Raw genomic sequence first — 24,164 nt, forward strand, 5'->3', positions numbered from 1 at the left:
CTGGACACGCAGAACACTAATGCACCATTGTGGTCTTTCTACCAGTCACACAGAATGTAGCCCTAATCATTTACACAACCGCCGATGGTGTGTATGTGTGAGAACTTACATCGACATGTCTGGCAGTGTAAATCGATGAAAAAATCTGTCGTCTTTATATCGATATCTCCGTATCATACTATGTTCGAGGAGAACTATGAGATAAAAATACGAAATATATACACCAAGGAAACAACAACCTCCAGGTCGTTTTCCTCTGCGAAATTAAGAAAGGTTGGCTACAATTAAAGGAACATTGTATGTAGCATAATTAGATTTTTGGTCTTCCGGAAGCAGCAACGTTTACACACTCAGCTATCGGAATTTGATTCTACCTGATTATGCAAACAACTTCTGTTTTGTTTAACGCGTGCCTTCAGGATGTTTTATACTGATAAAAATTTTCTCGAGCTTCCAACCGCGTGAAGTGGTTAAACATCCATGAGCTGTCGGCCAAGTGATGTCATAAGAACTCAGACCAGACAAATACGGGTTGAGGGGGCGGGGGGGGGGGGGGGTTCTACGAAACAGGAATGCCTTTTGAGATAAATTCCGTGGTGGAAGGGGCCGTGAGACATTGGATGTTGTCATGATGCAGCATCCGCTTGTCTGCAGTGTACGGTCTCTCTCGAATCACCCTATTCCCTAGTGTTTCAAGGACATCTTTGTAAAACACTTGGTTGGAAGTTTGTCCTGGATGAACAAATTCTTTGTGGACAATACCCCTACTATCAGAAAAGCTAATCAGCATTGTTTTGATATTTGATTTGCTCATTTGAGCTTTTTTCGGTCGAAGAGATGTCTATGTTCCACTCCTCACTTTGCCGCTTTGTCTCAGTACTGTACTCAAAAATCCAGGACTCAGCACTCGTGATCAGATGACTGAACCATTCGTGGTCATTGGCAGTCCTCTCAAGAAGATCAACGCACACGTTTCTTCGACTGTCTTTCTGTTCAGCTGAGAGGTTTTTGGCTCCATTTTTGCACAAATCTTTCGCATGTGCTAATCTTCGATCAAAATTTGATGTACAGTGAAACTATTTAAGTTTACAAGTCACCCATTATTCTTATTGTTAAACATCGGTATGATCTCACAAGAGCAGACACACGTTCGACGTGTTCTCGGCCTTTCAGAAATGATTTGCGCCAGCGAAGACTTTGTTCCCTTGATAAGGATTCTCTCGACACACTGAGGCAAGATATAGTATTGTTAAGAGACCTCTGAATGTGCAGAAGGTGTTTTCGATGTACATACAGCAACACGCCACAGTTTGGCAGAAAGCGCCTTGTTTGATATTGTTTTTTAGGGTACTTCATTGACAACACGAAGAGAGAGTTAGTAAACTTATGAGTTTTGTTTTCACACCAAACTAATATCTAAAATCATAAGTAACTATGTAAAATTTCTTCAATGGCTTTGTCTTAGACAGCCCTATAAATGCGCTCACTGCTTGTGATATACTTCTGGTTCCTAAGACTTCATCTTCTGCAAGAGATAACGTTTTTACTTTTTGGGCAATCGTTTGACACGAGCGAAGGCTCCTCCTGAATCACACAATGGGTTTTTGCCCGAATTTTCACAGCCAAACGCAGCGTGGGAAATGGAGTATCGAAATGACCAGGGTGAGGTCTAATTTTTAAAGAAAAAAGGATTAACAGCTTATAAAGCGCAGAGATTTTGCGCAAAGAGAGTTACACTGCTTTGATATGTAACTGTCAAAAAGGTTTCTTTCCAATGGAGTACTAAATTTAAGATATTTCAAAAACAGAAGACGCTAGGAAGGCAAATGAGGTGTCAAAGTTCATCTCTTAAGGGAGCAGCTATTTTGAGTAAAAAAGTTACATTGGTGTGATATTTTATTTTTAAAATGGCTTCCTTTGAAACAAATACTAAATTTAAGACATTTCGAGACTAGCAGGCACTAAGGAGACAAACGAGGTGTCAAATGTCTTATTATTACAAGGCCTTGTTAAATTTGCGCATAAAAAGTTACACTGATGCGATATGTTACTGTCAAAATGGTTTCCTTCGAATAAAGATTAGGGATATTTCGAGAGCACAAGACGTAGGAAACCAAATGAGATGTCAATAAGATGCTTTATAAACAAATCTTGAAAATAAAAGAAATTGATAAAAGATTGTTCAAACGTGTTGTGAAAAGGTTTTTCTAAAAGTACGATATAAAATATAGCAGAGAAACGCTTGACGTGCCTTTGATTCACGCTAGATCTAATGTACAGCGAATGAGGCACGTCAAATGTTTCTCGAATCTATTTTATTTCTTATTTTAGACAAATCAAAGAACTTATGTCACCATATTCATCGAGATATGCTATGTTACTGTCGTTAGTCGCTTGTTCGTCGTTTCACTTTGCTGTCATCTGATTTCGTGAGCGTTCATACAGAAAAAGAAATTCAGGAAGACTTATACTCATCGTGTTAATTTTAAAGTTGGAATTGTAGATGATGGCCCGATTTTTATGCGTTTTACAGTTTTACAGCTTGTCACTGACGAAGTGATGAGTTGGTGTGATGGATAGCAGCTGGCTCTTAATGTAGAAAAATGTAATTTAATGCAGATGAGTAGGAAAAACAAACCTGTAATGTTCGAATACAGCGTTAGCAGTGTCCTGCTTGAAACACTCACGTCGTTTAAATATCTGGGCGTAAAGGAAGGCGAATGGTCGACGTCGCTTTATTTGGAGAATTTGAGGAAAATGTAGTTGATCTGTAAAGGAGACCGCATATAGGTCGCTAGTGTGATCTATTCTTGAGTACTATTCGAGTGTTTGGGATCCGCACCAGGTCGGATTGAAAGAAGACATCGGAGCAATTCAGAGGCGAGCTGCTAAATTTGTTACCAGTAGGTTCCATCAGCGTGCAAATGTTACAGATATGCTTCTGGAGCTCAAGTGGGAAGGGAGGGAAGAAGACGTTCATTTCGAACAACACTACTGACGAGACTTGTCAAAACTTACCCTGAAATTTTTTGCACAGGAAGAAGACAACGAAAGAAATGCGCTGTCCTAATTTAAGCTGCTAAGAGACACTGCAAATATTAAAAATATAGGTGAAAATTGCTAAATTCGTAGCGCACCAGGCGGCGGTAGAAATGTACATACCTATAGGCGCTGTAGCAACTGCGCATGCGCAACTAGGCGCACGCACGCACGCGCGCGCGCACACACACACACACACACACACACACGAGGTCGGGGGTACATTTGTAAACAGGAAACACGACGCAACCCGATCACAATTTATAAAGGACGATTCAGGTTACTGTTCGTTGATGGTTTGTCTGATACCACAGTACACAGTTATTATTCTCACGAATTAGCCACTCAAGTAACATCTATTACAAATTATTAGCCACTCAAGTAACATCTATTACAAATTATCAGTTGCTTTTTGCAGAATTGGTAAGTATTGAAAGTACAGATAAAGCTGAATTAACATTTATTGTGCTTTCTTAAGACATGCCCGCTAATACCACCTTTTTTTTCTTCCAGTTTCGCAGTAATGTGGAATCCAATTAACTTTCTCAATTTAGCAAATGATGAAATATGAAGAACGTGGTTTCCAGGCGAAATGACTTACTTATTCTGAGGACGTACATGTGTCATTTGTTAGTTGATTTCCTTGACATGATATCGACATTTCGTTTGAAATTGTGGATACGTTAGAAGAAATAGAAAATAATTGTGATTATTCTATGGATTGTGGTTCGGACGATGTCAGTTGTGACAGTAATAGTTCTGAAGAATATCTTCCAGACCTAAAAAAAACGCACTGCAATAGCTTTCAGCGACAAAGAAAAGGCAGTGAAATATTGGTTAAACGAAGGAGGGAAAATAAACGCTTGAATTTATGCAGTGAGCAAAGGCGTTTTCGTTACGTAAAATCGAAGCGTGAACTGTACAAATTGAAGAATGAACGATATGAAGTAATAAATATGCGCCAAACGCAAACCCAGAACCATCTGAATGAAAAATTGTTCGAAAGATTCAGTGTTCCTTGCGAGAGGCTATGCACCGTTACCGATGGTGATCTACGAAACTGAGCACGCCGAATTGCATCTGATATGAACATTGCTAATTTCCAGGCTTCGTCCACCTGGCTAGCAGGTTCAAGAAATCGTACCGAATAGGAGGTCGCGAAATTACCAAGTTTACGTCACGTAAACGTGTAGAGCAGCTGCCAGTGATAGACCATGCTGTTCAGAAATTCATAGCTGACATAAAGACGAAACTTGCTGTTATCCCTGCAACTGCTGTTTATTTTGTTAACCAGTCAGGTTTCGTGAAAGGACTGCGTACACACCGCACTTCATTTCAGGCTGAAAAAAAGACGGAGTCCGTTGCCCAGTCAACGAATGCAATGACGCATTCATATACGTTAATGCCAGTATAAGTATGAATGGTTTATTGTTTCCGCAGCTGCATATCAGTCTTCAAGAACCGCAAGGCAAAATAGGACCAAAAATTAAAAACATGGACTGTTCAGTTGCAAAAATCTTGTACTCGACGCATGAAAATCTGGTAAAAAGGGAAAGAATAATTTTCAACATTACGTTCGAAACGTATTCCTTCCAGCTGCAAAAAATAATTCATTGCTTTTGTTGGATTCATGGTCTGGACTCAACGAACGCCTGTGTTTATGTGGAGGACGACGAAAAATCTGTAGATGTAATGTGGATTCCGCCTGGAACTATTAGTGCGATTCAACCCTTCGATAAAGAATTTTTTCGACAATGGAAAGCATTTTTCAGGAAATTATCAGACAACATCATTTCTGATACCTCTCTCTCATTTCAGGTTTATCAGTGGAACAGTATTCTTAAGCTCCAGTCATTTCTGCATTAGCAGTTTTCTTCGCCACGCTTTACGAATTTGATCAAGTATGATTGGTATGCAACGCAATATGCAGAACAACGGCCGGGGCCATTTCTGACTCCTTCATAGTTCTGTCTAAATAAACCTACTGGTTACTGCGAGGTGCCTGATTGCATCATTTTTTCTTTTGTGCGGTGTGCCTGGTAAAAGAAAAATGTTTCTTTTTGTTATTCAATAGACACATCGTGTTTTTGTGATAACTACATGGAATAAACAAAGCACTGTTTCACTGATAGTCAAATGTACAACATCCAAATATTATTATAAGGAATGGCCTACAGTAATTGTTATAAAATGTAGTACTGCAAGACATTTCATTTCAACAAATTACAAGTCCTCATTTATGGAAGTCGTCTGTGACAGCAAATACTGCCATGATTTTATTTTCTCTGCCAGCCAGAATTATATGTGCAAGAATTGAACTGTCAATGTGAAGTTATTAAAAAAAATGTTTGTATAGTTTAAGCCAGATTTTCACTGGAGCAAACAAGCTAACAAGTAACAGCAAAAGAGAATTCTGTCTGGTGCACCCGGTAGACCTCTTGCAGGTCTTTCAACTGGACTCCACTGCAGCTACTTACGAGTCCCTAACCTGTCCCAGTTACGTAGTCGGAAAATGAAGACCTGCAGTTTAACGTGGCATAAGAACCTCATCTCTTTCGTGGCCACTCCAACATCTGTGAGAAGTGAATGTTCGGTTAAATATCATGGTGTAAGAGCTGTGATCTGAACGGGATTTTATCCCACGCTCTCTGGATCACGAAGCGCGCGCTTTGCCACTAGACCATTTTTGTTTTTTATTTGAAAGAAAAGAACAAAATAGTATATGACCACTAGACCTTACACGCTCAGTGGAAACGGTAGCTGTGTCACCTCTCGATATGATGCTCGACGTCGGTAATTAGTGTTCTGTTTATAAATTTCCCCTCAATGGTAACGAGAAGCCAGGGAAAAATGGTAGCCGACATACAAGGCAAATTTTGGACCAGTGATAAGGAGAGATGGAGATGCAATTCCGTGTAAAATGCACGATCTCCACGCATGTCACGCTTCCATACAAACTGAGACAAATTCTTCCTTCCCTGCGCCATTTTGCATACTCCATCTAGAACAGTGCGCCGCCATGCAAAGTAATCCTCACTGAATAACATGCAAAGTAATCCTCACTGAATAACATGCAAAGTAATCCTCACTGAATAACAAAGTTTCGCATTATGGCTCTAACAAGATAGAGTTGCATCATGTATGCCAAATATTAGCTCCAAAAACTAAAAAATTAAAACACAATGTTCATAGGCAATGTTCGCTACCTCGTGATCTCTTACGCCCCTCTAGTATAAACGATTCTACCCATATACAAGCGAATGGTAGTGAATTTCCAGCAAATGCTGATTCGCACGTGTTCGCTTCTATTCACTCCATTGTAAACCAGGCTTTGGGTGCTTAAAATCTGTGTCTGTGAACCCCGGATAATTCCGCAATGTGGCGCTGCGTGAGTGATTGGCAGAGTCACGCGCTAGGCGGGCAGGGCTGTAAAAACCGCTGTTATGAGCTGTTCTTCGCGCGGCAAAAATGTGTAACTTCAACATTTTATACAAAATACTTGCAGTGCCTCTTAGCAGCTAAAATTTTGGCAGTTGTTTTCTTCCTGTGTAAAAAATATAAGGGTAGGTTTCGACATGTCTTATTGGACCACCGATGTGAGAAAGTTTAGAGAATCGGTATTTGAAGCTGACTGCCCAACGATCCCACTGCTTCCAACATACATTTCACGTAGGGACAAGAAGATAAGATACGAGAAATTAGTGTTCACGCGGAGGCATAAAAACAGTCGTTTTTCACTCGCTCTGTCTGCAAGTGGAACAGGAAAGGAAACGATTAATTGTGATACAGGGTACTCTCCGCCACGCACCACACGGTAGCTTGCGGAATATGAATATAGATCTAGAGACATTCTATGTTATTGTCGCTGCTCTCTTGTTTGTCGTCTTGTTTTTGTCCACTGTGGCGATAATTTTGAGCATTTTGTGCAAGTTTATGTGATACAGGGCCTGAGATAAACATATTTGATGTGTGTGTGTGTGTGTGTGTGTGCGTGCGTGCGCATGAGGGGAGAGAGAGAGAAGTGTAAAGAAGGAGAAAGTGCTCTGGGGCGGGGTGAGAAGTTTTCGGACAACAGAGGTTTTTTCAATACTACGATTTCTTTGAAGAAATGTCTTTTAATTGTGTCGAATAGTGTTTTGTTGTATGTTCACTCAACACTTTTTTTGAGTTTTATGTGTGGAAGTTCTCCACAATTGTGCATTTTTAGTAGATACTATTGGTTTATCTGAGGGTCTTCAGATTAGTTTCGATATTATTTGGGTAGTGGCTTTCCTGTCTCAGACGATCTGCAAAAATTGAGAGTGTACTGTCACCTTACGAGACTCTGAGGTGCTCAGGCTAATTAGTTCTAAAATTCCTATCGGTTTGGTCTGTGTAAATATTGGGTTGCGTTGGTGCGTTTTTCCACAAGTTTAATAAACGGTACAGATGGATACTTTAGTCATCAATAATATATTCATTTTCACTATTTACAAGTCTGGGGAACTTTTCGATTCTGCGACTTTAGTAATCACGTGGTTTTGAGGCGAAGAACTCGTCGAGCCATATTCAAAGCGAATTTTCATCCGGAAAAGAAGTTCCTTGAAGGCTGTTCGATAGAGAGCGGAAAAGCTGAAAATCTGGGGGCGCAAGATCAGATGAATAAGGTGGCGCAGAATGATTTCCCGACCCAACTCCAGTATAGTGTTTTCTGTCTAGCAGAATGCGGGCGACCGCTATCGTGGAGTAGCATCACTTGCGCAATCTTCTGCGCTTTTTTTCTAGGATCCATCTGCAAGACGTCTCAGTTGTTGACAATACATGTCAGCAGTGATGGTTACACCTCGGGGAACCAATTGGTAGTACACTACGCGGTCGCTGTTCCACCAGATGCGTAACATTATATTTTGTGCATGCGCGCAGACCTTTGTACGGGGAGTTGCTGCTTCGTTTGGGCTCAACTACTCCTTTCCTTAGCATTTCCTGTCACCAATAACGATACAGGATAGGAATGGTCGGTGCTGTTCACAAGCCATCTGATGAGAGATGCACATAGCGGCCAATGGCCTATTTTTTGTTATTTTTGCTTAGATCAGGCCGTTCCCACACACCCGATTTTTGAACCTCCCCGTTTCATGCTAGTGTCGCACGACGGTGGAATGACCACAGTTCATCACATTTGCCAGTTCCCAAGTACACTGCGTTTAAACGATCGTCATAAAACCCCCGAAGGCCTTCCTGAACATGAAGAGTCACAAATGTCAAAACGATCCTCCTTAAAATGAATAAACCAGGGAATAATTTTCTTGCCATGCTCTGTCCAATGGTATTATCCCCGTATAGGGCGCAAATGTTTCTGGCTGCGTCCGCTGTTGTCATCCCCTATTGAACTCACAGAGAAGAATATGTAGGAGATGTTCCGATTTCTCCACTTGGCACTGCATTTTCTTGCGTCCACGGCTCCAATCACTATTTCCAAATGACAAAGTAACATCATATAGATTCAAATAGCAACAGTGAAATAGTGAAATACAAATAAAAAATCAGTTTCGATAAATAAACCTCTAGCAACCGGAACATCAACATGCAAAACAAAAACGGTAAGAACTTATGCATCGTCCTAATAGATTGAATGAACTACAAGTTAACTGATAAATGGCACATTTGTTAAATTTGTCTGCGGAGATCCTTATATTATCACTTACCACTTTTTCTGATAACACGCTTTCTATTTCATATTTTGGTTTGCTAAAACAATTCATTGAGTCAGTTTAGTTACTGTTGTTGTGGTCTTCAGTCCTGAGACTGGTTTGATGCAGCTCTCCACCCTACTCTATCCTGTGCAAGCTTCTTCATCTCCCAGTACCTACCGCAACCTACATCCTTTTGAATCTGTTTAGTGTATTCATCTCTTGGTCTCCCTCTGCGATTTTTACGCTCCACGCTGCCCTCCAATACTACATTGGTGATCCCTTGATGCCTCAGAACATGTCCTACCAACCGATCCCTTCTTCTCCCCAATCCTATTCAATACCTCCTCATTAGTTATATGATCTACCAATCTAATCTTCTGCATTCTTCTGTAGCACCATATTTCGAAAGCTTCTATTCTCTTCTTGTCCAAACTAGTTATCGTCCATGTTTCACTTCCATGCATGGCTACGCTCCATACAAATACTTTCAGAAACGACTTCCTGACACTTAAATCAATACTCGATGTTAACAAATTTCTCTTCTTCAGAAACGCTTTCCTTGCCATTGAGAGTCTACATTTTATATCCTCTCTACTTCGACCATCATCAGTTATTTTGCTCCCCAAATAGCAAAGCTCCTTTACTACTTTATTTGTCTCATTTCCTAATCTAATTCCCTGAGCATCACCCGACTTAATTCGACTACATTCCATTATCCTCGTTTCGCTTTTGTCGATGTTCATCTTATACCCTCCTTTCATGACATTCTCCATTCAGTTCAACTGCTCTTCCAAGTCCTTTGCTGTCTCTGACAGAATTACAATGTCATTGGTGAACCCCAAAGCTTTTATTTCTTCTCCATGGGTTTTAATACCTACTCCGAATTTTTCTTTTGTTTCCTTCACTGCTTGCTCAATATACAGATTGAATAACATCAGGGATAGGCTACAACCCTGTCTCACTCCCTTCCCAACCACCGCTTCCCTTTCATGCCCCTCGACTCTTATAACCGCCATCTGGTTTCTGTACAAATTGTAAATAGCCTTTCGCTCCCTGTATTTTACCGCTGCCACCTTCAGAATTTGAAAGAGAGTATTCCAGTCAACATTGTCAAAAGCTTTCTCTAAGTCTACAAATGCTAGGAACGTAGGTTTGCCTTTCCTTAATCTAGCTTCTAAGACAAGCCGTAGGGTCGGTATTGCCTCACGTGTTCCAACATTTCTACGGAATCCAAACTGATCTTCCCCGAGGTCGGCTTCTACCAGTTTTTCCATTCGTCTGTAAAGAATTCGCTTTAGTATTTTGCATCCGTGACTTATTAAACTGATTGTTCTGCAATTTTCACATCTGTCAACGCCTGCTTTCTTTGGGATTGGAATTATTACATTCTTCTTGAAGTCTGAGGGAATTTCGCCTGTCTCATACATCTTGCTCACCAGATGGTAGAGTTTTGTCAGGAGTGGCTCTCCCAAGGCTGTCAGTAGTTCTAATGGAATGTTGTCTACTCCCGGGGCCTTGTTTCGACTCAGGTCTTTCAGCGCTCTGTCAAACTCTTCACGCAGTATCGTATCTCCCATTTAATCTTCATCTATATCCTCTTCCAGTTCCATAATATTGTCCTCAAGTACATTGGCCTTGTATAGACCTTCTATATACTCCTTCCACCTTTCTGCTTTCCCTTCTTTGCTTAGAGCTGGGTTTCCATCTGAGCTCTTGATATTCATACAAGTGGCTCTCTTTTCTCCAAAGGTCTCTTTAATTTTCCTGTAGGCAGTCTCTATTTTACCCCTAGTGAGATAAGCCTCTACATCCTTACATTTATCCTCTAGCCATCCCTGCTTAGCCATTTTGCAGTTCCTGTCGATCTCATTTTTGAGACGTTTGTATTCCTTTTTACCTCCTTCATTTACTGCATTTTTATATTTCCTCCTTTCATCAATTAAATTCAATATTTCTTCTGTTACCCAAGGATTTCTACTAGCCCTCGTCTTTTTACCTACTAGATCCTCTGCTGCCTTCACTACTTCATCTCTCAAAGCTACCCATTCTTCTTTTACTGTATTTCTTTCCCCCATTCCTGTCAATTGTTCCCTAATGCTCTCCCTGAAACTCTGTACGACCTCTGGTTTAGTCAGTTTATCCAGGTCCCATCTCCTTAAATTCCCACATTTTGCAGTTTCTGCAGTTTTAATCTACAGCTCATAACCAATACATTGTGGTCAGAGTCCACATCTGCCCCTGGAAATGTCTTACAATTTAAAACCTGGTTCCTAAATCTCTGTCTTACCATTGTATGATCTATCTGAAACTTGTCAGTATCTCCAGGCTTCTTCCACGTATAAAACCTTCTCTTATGATAAAAGAAGGTTTAGTTACTACAGTTTGTTATTTGTTGGTACATAGGAACTAAAGGCCACGCTGTCGTCTATTTCACCCACACAACAACAGCAACAACTGTGAGAGGAGGTGAAGCACAAAAGGGGAAGAATGAATGTTACGAAGGAGAAGTAAATGTTACAGAAGGAGAGCAAGCAGCACAATGATTGCATATGGAAATACACTGTCGGAAAGAAAATCGCAACATCAAGAATCTGGGGGAAGTAAACGAAAGTTGTAGGGCGTATTTGTACATCTGAAAGACGGTGTCTATTCAAATTTCGTGCCAGTCGCATAGTAGTTTAAATACGCTGTAACGACCGTGAGCGATAGTTACCTTTGGGACTGGACGAGGTGGATTGATGTCCGTCAAAAATGCCTTTAAGGCTACAAAGCTGCCGTTATCAACACGTCACTGAGTTTGAACGAGGTCGTGTAATAGGGCTACGAGAAGCTGGATGCTACTTCTCTGATACTGCAGAAAGGAATGCACCCACTGTACGTTATTGTTGGCTGCGGTGGTCACGGGAATGTAAGGACGTGAGAAGATCGGGCTCCGGTCGGCGACGTGGCACCACCATGGTATTCGGCAAATGGCTCTGGCCCATCTTTCTGCATCTGCAGCAGCATTTTGAGCGGCAATTGGCACCACAGTGTGGCTCAACGTACTGTTACAAATCGGTTACTTTAAGGACAGTTCCGAACCAGACGCTCTGCAACGTGCATTCCTCTGACCAGACACCACCGCCATTTGCGACTTCAGTGGTGTCAGTCGAGGGTTCATTGGAGGGTAGGGTGGAGATCTGTTGTGCTTCGTGATGAAAGGTGGTTCTGCCTCGGTGCCAGTGGTAGCTGTGAGTTGGTTAGGAGGAGGTCAGTTGAGGGTCTGCAACCAACCTGTGTGCGTACTTGACATATTTGGCCTACATTGGAAGTTATGATGTGGGGTGCGATTTCGTACAACAACAGGAGCACTCTCATAGTTAACCCACGCATCCTGACTACAAATTTGTACGTAGCTCTGGTGATTTGACCTTTCGTGCTGCCATTCACGAAAAGCATTCCAGAGGGTGTTTTCTAACAGTATAACGCTCGCCTACGTATCGCTGCTGTAAGCCAACATGCTCTATAGAGTGTCGGCATATTGCTTTGACCTACTCGACCACTATATCTGTGTCCAATTGAGCACATGTTGGACAACCAGCATTAACCGTCCCCGTATTGACCGACTAAGTACTACAGGCATGGAACTTCATCACACAAACTGTCACCCAGCACCTACACAGCACAATGCATGCATGTTTGCAAGCTTTCATTCAACAGTCTGGCGTTTACTCTGGTTAGTAATTTAGCAGCTTTTCACAGCAGCAGTGGCTTATCTGGCGCTTACAACAACCTGTGATCTTGAAATGTTAATCACTTAAATATGTTACCTAGACAAATGTATTACCGTAATTTAATTTTTCCACATTAATTATTTTTTAGTGTTGCGATTTTTTTCCCATCACCGTATTATTTAGCATTTTTTCTGTTTGAACGCTTCTTCATCTTATATTTTGCTTTTGTTGAAACGATTCAGTGAATCAGTATACTTTCTATACGCTGTTATTTATTTGCACATTGGACCCAAACGGCCACGCTGTTGTCAACTTAACTTATACAACAGCAACAACTGTGACAGGAGATGAATACCAAAGGGGAAGGAATGAATGTCAGGAACGAGAAGTAAAAGGTACAAAAGGAGAGCACGTAGCATAATGACTGCAGATGGAAACATAAGATAAAAGAGAAGAAAAATTAGAGTTTAGAGCCGAGGCCGACCACTTACCTTAATGGAGACGAGAGGCGACGGCTTGGTTGCGAAGAAGTCCTTGACGAGCTTCTTGCTTCCGATGAGCGGTATGGAGTCGGCGAAGTACTCGCCAAAGAAGTCGAGCAGCCTCTGGGGCGTGTCCAGCGCCTCGAACTGCTCGAAAGGCATGAAGAGCGTGACGGTCCACGAGCGGTCCTGGTTGGGCAGCGCGATCATCATGAAGGAGCCGCGCGGCCAGATGTGCAGGTACTGCTCCGCCATCGCGAACTGCGGACACGGCGGCCATTCTCACCTACATCCTCTCACCAGGTAGGCTGTTGCCACATTGTTTAAGACCCTCATTCGTTCCACATGTATCACAGGGAGGCTGTTGTCTCACTGTTTAAGACCCTCATTCCTGCCATATGTATCATTTGGCTTCCATTCATTCGTACATCCAACGTTCCTAACAATACGTTGTGGAATACCTTAAAAGCTTCTTTAAAAATTTCGAGAATTGTCACCGGAGGATCGTGCACCACTCCACTCTATTCATCTATCTCTCTATCACATAGTTCATCGATTTATACAAAAAATGAATGAAGGAACTCTCATACACTATTCTCTGTACCGACGCAGAATCACCTAAGGACGAAACTTACACAGTTTAGTTGCTTTTACATCACATCTATGAACCTGGCATTCCTTTGAAATTGCTAAATATTTACGCGATTTTTATATATATATATATATATATATATATATATATATATATATATATATATACTGATCTCCTCTCTGCTCATCACCTCCTCCCCTTCCTCTTCGTCCATCACGTCTGCACTTTCTCCAACTATCTCCTCCTCCTCCCCTCTCTGCCCGTCTCCTCCTTCAATTATCTATGTCCAGTCTCCCTCTCTCCGTCCATGTCTTCTTACGCCCCCCCCCCCCCCCCCCAGCAGACGGGCAGTGGGTGAGCTGGCCAAAATCTCTGACTCAGCATATGTCAGCAGCTTGGAGCAGTATCATATTACAGTATTACATGTCATACTGAACGCCATTCAGCGCACATGGCAGATCACCTAAGGGAGGGGAGGGGAGGGGAGGGCAGAGGTAGAAGAGAGGAGAGGAGGAAGTCATCCAGTGTGAATCTAACAATCTACCACACTCCATTTTGATCTCACTGAATAGGTGTTATTCGAGGACAATGATCTGCTGTGAGATACCTCATCGATTAATATATGTAAGAAATTACTATTTATAAACTATCTGGTCGATTGGAGGGAGCGTCGGTGCAGACATCGGCATCGCGCTTAGCTTGTGCGCTGCTGGCGCTCGAGTTTGTGACGACGTCTATAGCCTTACACATAAATTAAACTTGTAAACATTTTTAATTACGTTGCCAGGAGCCCAAGAAGCATTATTCCTACGCACACATAAATATACACTCCTGGAAATTGAAATAAGAACACCGTGAATTCATTGTCCCAGGAAGGGGAAACTTTATTGACACATTCCTGGGGTCAGATACATCACATGATCACACTGACAGAACCACAGGCACATAGACACAGGCAACGGAGCATGCACAATGTCGGCACTAGTACAGTGTATATCCACCTTTCGCAGCAATGCAGGCTGCTATTCTCCCATGAAGACGATCGTAGAGATGCTGGATGTAGTCCTGTGGAACGGCTTGCCATGCCATTTCCACCTGGCGCCTCAGTTGGACCAGCGTTCGTGCTGGACGTGCAGACCGCGTGAGACGACGCTTCATCCAGTCCCAAACATGCTCAATGGGGGACAGATCCGGAGATCTTGCTGGCCAGGGTAGTTGACTTACACCTTCTAGAGCACGTTGGGTGGCACGGGATACATGCGGACGTGCATTGTCCTGTTGGAACAGCAAGTTCCCTTGCCGGTCTAGGAATGGTAGAACGATGGGTTCGATGACGGTTTGGATGTACCGTGCACTATTCAGTGTCCCCTCGACGATCAGAAATGGTGTACGGCCAGTGTAGGAGATCGCTCCCCACACCATGATGCCGGGTGTTGGCCCTGTGTGCCTCGGTCGTATGCAGTCCTGATTGTGGCGCTCACCTGCACGGCGCCAAACACGCATACGACCATCATTGGCACCAAGGCAGAAGCGACTCTCATCGCTGAAGACGACACGTCTCCATTCGTCCCTCCATTCACGCCTGTCGCGACACCACTGGAGGCGGGCTGCACGATGCTGGGGCGTGAGCGGAAGACGGCCTAACGGTGTGCGGGACCGTAGCCCAGCTTCATGGAGACGGTTGCGAATGGTCCTCGCCGATACCCCAGGAGCAACAGTGTCCCTAATTTGCTGGGAAGTGGCGGTGCGGTCCCCTACGGCACTGCGTAGGATCCTACGGTCTTGGCGTGCATCCGTGCGTCGCTGCGGTCCGGTCCCAGGTCGACGGGCACGTGCACCTTCCGCCGACCACTGGCGACAACATCGATGTACTGTGGAGACCTCACGCCCACGTGTTGAGCAATTCGGCGGTACGTCCACCCGGCCTCCCGCATGCCCACTATACGCCCTCGCTCAAAGTCCGTCAACTGCACATACGGTTCACGTCCACGCTGTCGCGGCATGCTACCAGTGTTAAAGACTGCGATGGAGCTCCGTATGCCACGGCAAACTGGCTGACACTGACGGCGGCGGTGCACAAATGCTGCGCAGCTAGCGCCATTCGACGGCCAACACCGCGGTTCCTGGTGTGTCCGCTGTGCCGTGCGTGTGATCATTGCTTGTACAGCCCTCTCGCAGTGTCCGGAGCAAGTATGGTGGGTCTGACACACCGGTGTCAATGTGTTCTTTTTTCCATTTCCAGGAGTGTATGTAGTAGATCCTACCCCTGTTTCCTTATATCCAGATAGCCGAGACATGCTGTGAATGTCAGCTCTGTCACGAGGCAGATACGATCACAGCGCCCGTGTGAGGAGGAATGAAATTATTTGTGTGATAACACAATAATTTCCTACTAAAATCATTTTACTAACGGATATCGAGAGATCACCTACCCAGCGGCTTGAGAACTTCCATGACATCGCAAATAATGTTGTTTACAAGAACACCAATAAATATGCTGTGAGTTTCATCCAGTGGTTGTATTCGAAAATCCACGATCTAGTGACGGTGAAGTACTGTCATTAAATGAGTGGTATCGTCTATGTGCTACCTCAATGGAGACTGCTGCTTTATTCCACGGAAAAACCCCCTCTCTCTCGCACTCAGTGATAGAAAACCTTGCTCAGCTTGTAGAGACGCATATTAACTGTGTGGATGTGTAAACAGTGTCAACGTCATTTATATGAAGTTTGCTGTTCATATGGTGTAATTGGTTTGTGTCTACGCCAGATCAAGGCACGAAATTTTAATTGTAACTACCATGTACGACCATTATGACACAAGGGGTTTATTTTATAGGACTACTCTGCGAATCCCTACTATCATGTGTTCCTCAGATCGAGGGTTCACTACACTGCCTGAAAACCGTCAAGATATACAGCTACTGGAATACCGAGGAGCTCTCTCACATTCGTCAAACGAACGTAGTGTGTGTTCTTAGTGTATGCATGGTACATCATCACTGCGTCAGATAGGACACTGTGGAAATAAGTTAATTATATTTCCACAACAAAGCAGTTGTCAAGCCACAAGAAGCCATAATAATCATAAAGCAATATTTATTTTACAAATTTGTGATAAATGGAAGAATAAACTACCAAATTCGTTTGCAGGTAGAGTTCATTTCAATCGTCATTGTAAAAAACAAGGTTCAGGATGTTCTGTGCTATCACGATACGATACAAAGGAGTATTGTTGTATGGTACATGAAGCTTAAGCAGACCGGTAGTATGTTGAATCTTCCAAGAACGAACTGTCAGGCTTCCTTCCAAGTATATCCGACTTGCATCTCGCTAATTAGGGATTCATAGGAACAGGTACAGATGATGGAATATGTCGAGCAGATTATTATGAATACTGTTAATAAAAATATTGTTATAAAAAAGAACAAAAGTTGTGTCGAGCAATTTTTTTTGTAACAGATATTTGCACCAACGATGAGTATCCCTCACCGCAGTCGCGATGGCCTTGGTTAGGGCATACACGCGCGACTGACACCTGATCCACACAGTCAGCCACCTCGTATAGTAGAATCAGGAGCCTCCTGACATAAAAAACGCTAGTAAACAACCACTTCAGCAAATGGCAATCGCGGGAAAATTTGATTGCTTAGAGTACTCTCTAGCGCTAGATTAATGTTAATTACCCTCCCTCGCTTCACAGCCACAGAAATAAAAAAATTATTATTAGTTAGCTATATATTGCTTTTTACGTCAATAACCACATGGTGATTGTCTTACATCGGGGAATGTTGGGATCTCACGGCTACATTTTGGCACCACCTCTTTGGTGATTACCTGTTATTATATTATTTTATACAGCCAATTAAGATGTTTTGGCTTGGGTTGTTTGTTGTTCTGAAAACATTATTATTGGTGAAATGTGGTGGTACATTTATAGTTTCTGGAGGCCGAATGTTGCAGTTTCGCATGGGTGAATACCTACCTGTTGTGATATTGCCCCACTAATTTGGCACCAAACTGATTAATTCTTCTTCGTGTGTGATATTTTTGTCTAAAAGAGAATTTAATAGCGACTACAGATAAGGGAACAAATATGGTGCATGAAAGGGACTGATCTGTGGTGCTCTCGTTAAAAGTGATTAAATAGTGACAGTTTTACTTTAGAATGAGATTTTCACTCTGCAGCGGAGTGTGCGCTGATATGAAACTTCCTGGCAGATTAAAACCGTGTGTCCGACCGAGGCCCGAACTCGGGACCTTTGCCTTTCGCGGGCAAGTGCTCTACCATCTTTTTTTTTTTAATCTCAATTTGTTCTAGATTGTTCGTTGAATTTGTTCGTGGCGGACGTCCGATGACGCCTGTTCAGGTTGATCGTTGATTAGTTCACTCAGTTTTTTTGTTACAGAGGGTAGCTAAACCCTCTGACCGAACACGCTGAGCTACCGCGCCGGCCGAACCGCCTAAAAACCACATGCAGGCTGGCCGGCACACCGGCCCTCGTCGTTAATCCGCCGGGCGGATTCGATCCGGGGCCGTCGCGCCTATCCGAGTGCAGGAAGCAGCGCATTAACGCTCTCGGCTACCCTGGCGGGTGCCATCTGAGCTACCGAAGCACGACTCACGCCCGGTCTCACAACTTTACTTCTGCCAGTATCTCGTCTCCTACCTTCCAAACTTCACAGAAGCTCACTTGCGAACCTTGCAGAACTAGCACTCCTGCAAGAAAGGAAGCTGTGAGTACCGGGCGTGAGTCGTGCTTCGGTAGCTCAGTTGGTAGAGCACTTGCCCGCGAAAGGCAAAGGTCCCGAGTTCGAGTCTCGCTCGGGCACACAGTTTTAATCTGCCAGGAAGTTTCAGTTTTACTTTAGATTTGATCCTAGAACCATTACTGAAATATTAAAAGTACAGGACGATTCGAAAAGAATGAACAGATTTCAGTTGTTTATTACAGACGAGCTATGAAGCACAGAAACATATTGCACATGTCACTGGATAAAGGAAGTTTTAAGGTTACATGTTCGCTCAGACATTACACCATACAGTCAACATGAGCACCATGCGTTGCTCGAGGAATATTGAAACGGTACTCCATTTCATTCCACACACGTATCCACAGGTCTCTGTTTATTAAACCGACAGCTTCAAGAATTCGATTTCTTAGCTCGTCAAGAGTAGTTGCCACAGGTGGGACAAAGACAAAAGATGTATCCCCACAGAAAAAAATCGCAAAATGTGAGGTCTGGTGATCTGTGAGGCCAAAAGCAATGAAACTTGTTTTCCTCCTCTTTCAGTTACAGTTTATCTGTAATAAACAACTGAAATATGTTCTTTTCCTACACTTATCGTCCAAGAAGAATACGAAGATGGTTAATGTATGATATGTTTAAGTTTAATTCACTTCATGAATAACACGACAGTATCCCTCATACTGCTTGGTCAGCTCGTGCATGCTTCACTAAGCCGTGCGCGCTCTCACCTTTCCGTCGGCGGTGGGCGGTATGCAGAGCTCGAGGTAGCCGTGCTCTATGTAGCGCTGGCTGTACTGGAACAGCGGCGCCTTCATCATCTGGCGGCGCACCGCGGAGAAGGCGCCGTCCGCGCCCACCACCAGCGACGCGGACTTCTCCACGCGCAGCCCGTTGTCCAGTCTGCAACACGAAAGCGCACGTACAACACGCTTCACAGGACCGAGATGGTTCCTCTGAAAGGGCACGGCCGATTTGCTTCCTCATCCTTCCCTAATCCGATGGGACAGATGAACTCGCTATTTCGTCCCCTCCCCCAAACCAGCCAACCAAATACGACGTGCTCCCACTATCATTTACTGAACTTTTTAGAAGACGATGATTTTACATTTGGCGTTTCGTGGGGAGACAATATTTTCTTAATTTATGGCCAATTTAGAGCTTGATGTTCTGCAACATATGCTAATAATATAAACTCAGTCACTTGAAAACGGTATAAAAGGCCGAAAACTAGGTTGTAATTAAATAAACAACAATACAGTCAAATTCGGGTGTGTTCATTTAAAAATTATTGTATGAATGTTGCTCAGAAATATCAAAAACTGTTAACCAACCAACGCTTCACAGGCTCCTCCCAAATTCAACCATACAAGCAGAAGCAAAAATACCCGGCAACTTTTTTCAGCTAGGGACCGTTTAGTCCCATAACCCCCGTCAACCAATAAATCCATTAATCTCTCAGCCAGCCGGAAATTCGTGAGCGGACAATTCCTCGAAAGGATAGCGGACTGGTTTCTTAAGTCACGGAACCACATAAACAAACTGTATCGAATGCCTCGGGTTTTCAAGAGGGGAATTAGCGTACGGAGATCATTTACGTACATAAATTTTATAAGGTTCAAATGGCTCTGAGCACTATGAGACTTAAACTACTGAGGTCATCAGTCCGCTAGAACTTTTTTTATTTTTTTTTAAATCTTTATTCATTAAAACCCAATATCATACATAATTAACCCACCACCTGAAATCATTAGTGGGTCGAACTTAGCTACAATTTACATTCCAGCAGCATTTACTTTATCTGTTATATTCTATTGTTAATATTAGCTACAGGAAGTTAGTTTAGTCTAAGGGTATCTACATTATCTACAGGTATCTTTGTGGTTTACTGTTAGTCAATCATACTATCAACTCTAATCTACTTTACTACTATTATCTACATCCTGCAGCGTTACAGGTGTGCCAGTATGTAATATAAACCTACTGTTTTGTGGCCGTGCCCACCGAGCTAACCCCAGTGGGCGTGCCCCTGGCACTGGGCTGGCCTTTCAACAATCGCTGCAGCTCTAAGAAGAAAAATTTCCTACAATCTACTTCTACAACAATAGTAATAAGTATTATATGTCATAACTGGTGTGCTTTAGTCTTAGCCGGTATGGTCGCACCCTCCCCCTAGTCCTGGATGCGTCGGATCCCGATCGTCGTTGACGGTCGGCCAGTACGCACCCTGGCGGAATGGGATGATGCGTTATGTCAAGAAATTTTGGATCCTATCTACTCGATCTCCCTTCTATATTCCCTTAGGATCTTGGCGGATACCTCGCTAGCCAGTTTATCAATGATGGTGAAGGTGGTAGAGTCCCTGATGAGATGAAAAGTGTCTGTATTATGCAATGAGTTTCGTAAGTCAGCTGCCACGTCGTCGAAAAGCGGACACTCGTAGACCACATGATCCGGTGTGCCCACTTCGGCACCACAGTCACACGACGGTGTCGCTCTTTTCCCGAACCGGCAAAGATATGCTGGGTACGGGCCATGCCCAGTGAGGAAGTGCAGCAGTCCCTTACTTGGTTGGAAATGTTTCATCTCTAGTCTTTCTTGGACGTTTGGTAATAATTGGTGCGTTCTTCTTCCTGTCTCTTCCCTATCCCAAATTTCCTGCCAAAGTTCCATTCCCCTTCTTTTAATTGTAATTTTGTCCCCCACTCTGACCCCCAAAATGTCCCTAGTTTTTTCAATTTTCCCCTTTTTCACCCAGTACCATGCAGCCTGCTCCCTTATTTTTACATCAAGGGGGCATAGACCCATGAGTATCAGTAATGCTCCCCCTGGTGACGTTATATATGCCCCCACTGATCGAAGTATCATGTTCCGCTGCACCCTCCTCACGGCCACGGCAGGAACGACCCTCGTGAGCCTGTGGGCCCGGACCCCAGACCCGTAGCCCACGATGGAGACTAGAATAGTATTATGATACAGCTTGATGAGATTTGGTGGAAGATGAAATCGTCTATGGCCGATGTTGATGAGATTGTTTAACACTTCTATTGCCCTATGTGTAGTTGCCTCGATATGCCTGGCAAAGCTCCATTTTTCATCTAGTATTACCCCTAGGTATCTAGCTTCTCGACGACGTATAACTGGCGTGCCATCCATCCTAACTGTGGGGTTTCTGACCAATTGGCCCTTTAGGAGTAGATAAGTGGATTTGTTAGGTGCTATTTTTTGCTTAGTTTTATGGCACCACTGTGAAATTAATGTCATGGTTCTCTCTATCTTCGGTTCCAGTTCCTCTCGGCTCCGACAGCCGACCAACAGGAGGAGGTCATCAGCGTAAGCTATCACCTCAAGCACATCTGCACAGCTCTCCAAGGTCTCAAGGAGAGGCTCCATATTGGTATCCCAAAAGAGTAGCCCCAGGACAGAGCCCTGTGGACACCCCTTTGTTATCTTCTTGCCCACTCTTCCGCTAGGGGATGATAGCCAAACCTCCCTGTCCACGCAATAGCTCCTGAGACAGCCATATAGCGGCCCTGGACACTCCTTCTCTCGCAAGCGAGAGAAAAGCGAAAGCCACCACAGGTTGTCAAAGGCGCCACTGATGTCCACCATGATGCCAACTATGTACTTATGTGTGGACGACCCGCAGACCTCAGCCGCCATGGCGATTGCGTCAGACACAGAACGCCCCAGCCTAAAGCCGAACTGCCTGCTGCTCATTCCACAAAGCACTCGGTGTGCCATCAGCCTGTCAGCCAGCAGCCTCTCCAGCAATTTTCCCAGCAGATCCAACAGACAAATGGGTCTGTAGGACCTGACCTCTTTTGGATCCTTATCCAGTCCCTTTTTTATTATTACGACGTTTGCTTGTTTCCGGATGGTAGGAAACTTTTTGAGGCTTAGGGCCTCGTTGTAGATTCTGGCTAGAGGTGCTACTAGTTGAGGAGCGAGGTATTGCACCACCTCCGCTATGATGCCGTCTGGTCCTGGCGCCTTTCCTCTCTTAAGTGCCTTAATGTGCTCCGCCACCTCGTTCTCCGAAAAAGGGTACACTAAGGTGTTGTTTTGATACTCTTCTAGCTGAGCTTGCCTAATTAGGCCTTGTTCTTCCGTATCCTCATTTTCCACGTCATCCGGAAGTAGGGACCGGAGAAGGACTTCAGCAGTTTCCCGCCATGTCCCTGTCATCCGATTCCCATCCCGGATGGTTGATAGTACCACAGGTGACCCAATTTTTTCCCTGGTTATTTTATATGGAATACCCCAGGGATCTGTAGCCAATTGGCTTTGGACATACTTCTACCAGCTTACTAGCCTAACCCTTTTGAGCTCCCTCTGGAACTCCTCCTTGGCATTCCTATAGATTTCCAGCCATCTCTGTTTTTCTTCCCAGACGACACTTCGCTGGTAGTACCTCCTCGCCCTCCGACTGACGCATCTGCCCCAGTTCAGCTGACCATGGTGCCGGGGAGGCCGTGACAGCCCTCCTCCTAGTTGGTACTGCTGCCTTTACCGCTCTTGTGATGGCACTAACCAGTTCTACAGCATGCCTGTCGACGTCTTCATCACCCTCCGGCCATGTCGGGGGAACAAACTCTCTTGCAAGGCGCTCCCAATCAGTTTTGTTATAATTTAATTGAAATTCCCACCCTATGTCCCAGTGGCATTCCCTATCTGTAAGCTCAAATGTTATTAGGTTATGGTCATTTGTCGTTACTTGGTCTCGTACTTTCCAGTTATTCAAATGACCAGCAAAATTTGGTGATAGTAATGTTATATCTATGTTAGTTCCTTCTCCTCCTCCGCCGGTGTAGGTGGGGGGATTCCCAGCTCTTTTATCGACCAAGTACTGTAATGACATTAATGTTTCCTCCATCTTCTCCCCTCTGCCGTCTCGGGTGCCACTGTACCACAGGGGGGACTTCGCATTGACATCTGCCACCACCACTATCTTTCTGCCTCTTAGTGCTGTTGTGACTCTTGATGGTCTAGATATGCCTCAATGTCCTCGCCATATTGGTAGTACATATTAACTAAGTGAATGACCCCGACTGGAGTCTCGAGTTCGGTTACGATACAGTGTTCATTTGAGAAATGAGCGAGCACTGTGACTCGTATGGCTTTATTTAAGACTATAGTGGTGGCTTTAGGGTGGTGGTTAACACTGGCGAAGGCTATGTTCCCCGCAAGAGAGTAAGGCTCCTGCAGACAAAGTACGTAGAGACTCATCTCATCCACCACCCTTCGTAGCTCCTGCATGACTAATCGACTATTATGTGCGTTAAGTTGTCCTATCTGTATTTTAACTGTCATGGGAAATACGTGTGTACGTATTGTTCTGGAAAGGTCTTCCTCCAGTCAAAAGCTATCCTTCCATTGGCTAGGACAGCCTGCTTGTAAATTTCGTCTAGATCGAATTTCTCGTTCCTTCTTTGAAAAACCTTTTGAACAAGGTCACGCAGGGCGCCGAAGTCAGTGGGGAGATTCATGGTCTTTAACTGTATTCTATCAACAGCCTCCATGGCCGAGAAGGTGACTTTACGTCCGTACTGGTGTCCCACCCCTAGAACTTAGAACTACTTAAACGTAACTAACCTAAGTACATCACACACATCCATGCTCGAGGCAGGATTCGAACCTGCGACCGTAGCGGTCTCGCGGTTCCAGACTGTAGCGCCTAGAACCGCACGGCCACTCCGGCCGGCAAAATTTTATAAGGAATTCATCCAAACGCACCACCTTTAACAGAAAGAACTGATAACAATTTTCGTAGGTTAAAAGCCCATACTAGGTTCTTATGCGCAGCATCTCGCTTCTCCCGAGCGACTAACATAATCCGCCTGGTGTTGTGTTATTAACGCCCTACGTTATTTTTTTCCTGTCCGGCTTTTCTATTTGCTATCTATCAGCTGGCATGA

The 24,164-nt window shown here is 43.9% G+C and overlaps 1 protein-coding gene across 1 annotated transcript in view; it reads right to left on the minus strand.

The window, feature by feature from the left end:
• Positions 1-24,164, minus strand: part of LOC124795844 (kynurenine 3-monooxygenase-like) — a 181,682-nt gene that overhangs the window by 53,513 nt on the left and 104,005 nt on the right. The window contains exons 6-7 of the mRNA XM_047259926.1: positions 18,978-19,149; positions 12,916-13,167 (exon numbers count right to left, since the gene is read on the minus strand). Coding sequence (XP_047115882.1) covers positions 12,916-13,167; positions 18,978-19,149 — 424 coding nt within the window. The remainder of the gene's footprint in view (positions 1-12,915; positions 13,168-18,977; positions 19,150-24,164) is intronic.

The sequence above is a fragment of the Schistocerca piceifrons genome, chromosome 4, assembly GCF_021461385.2.
Source record: "Schistocerca piceifrons isolate TAMUIC-IGC-003096 chromosome 4, iqSchPice1.1, whole genome shotgun sequence".
Classification (NCBI taxonomy): Eukaryota; Metazoa; Arthropoda; class Insecta; order Orthoptera; family Acrididae; genus Schistocerca; species Schistocerca piceifrons.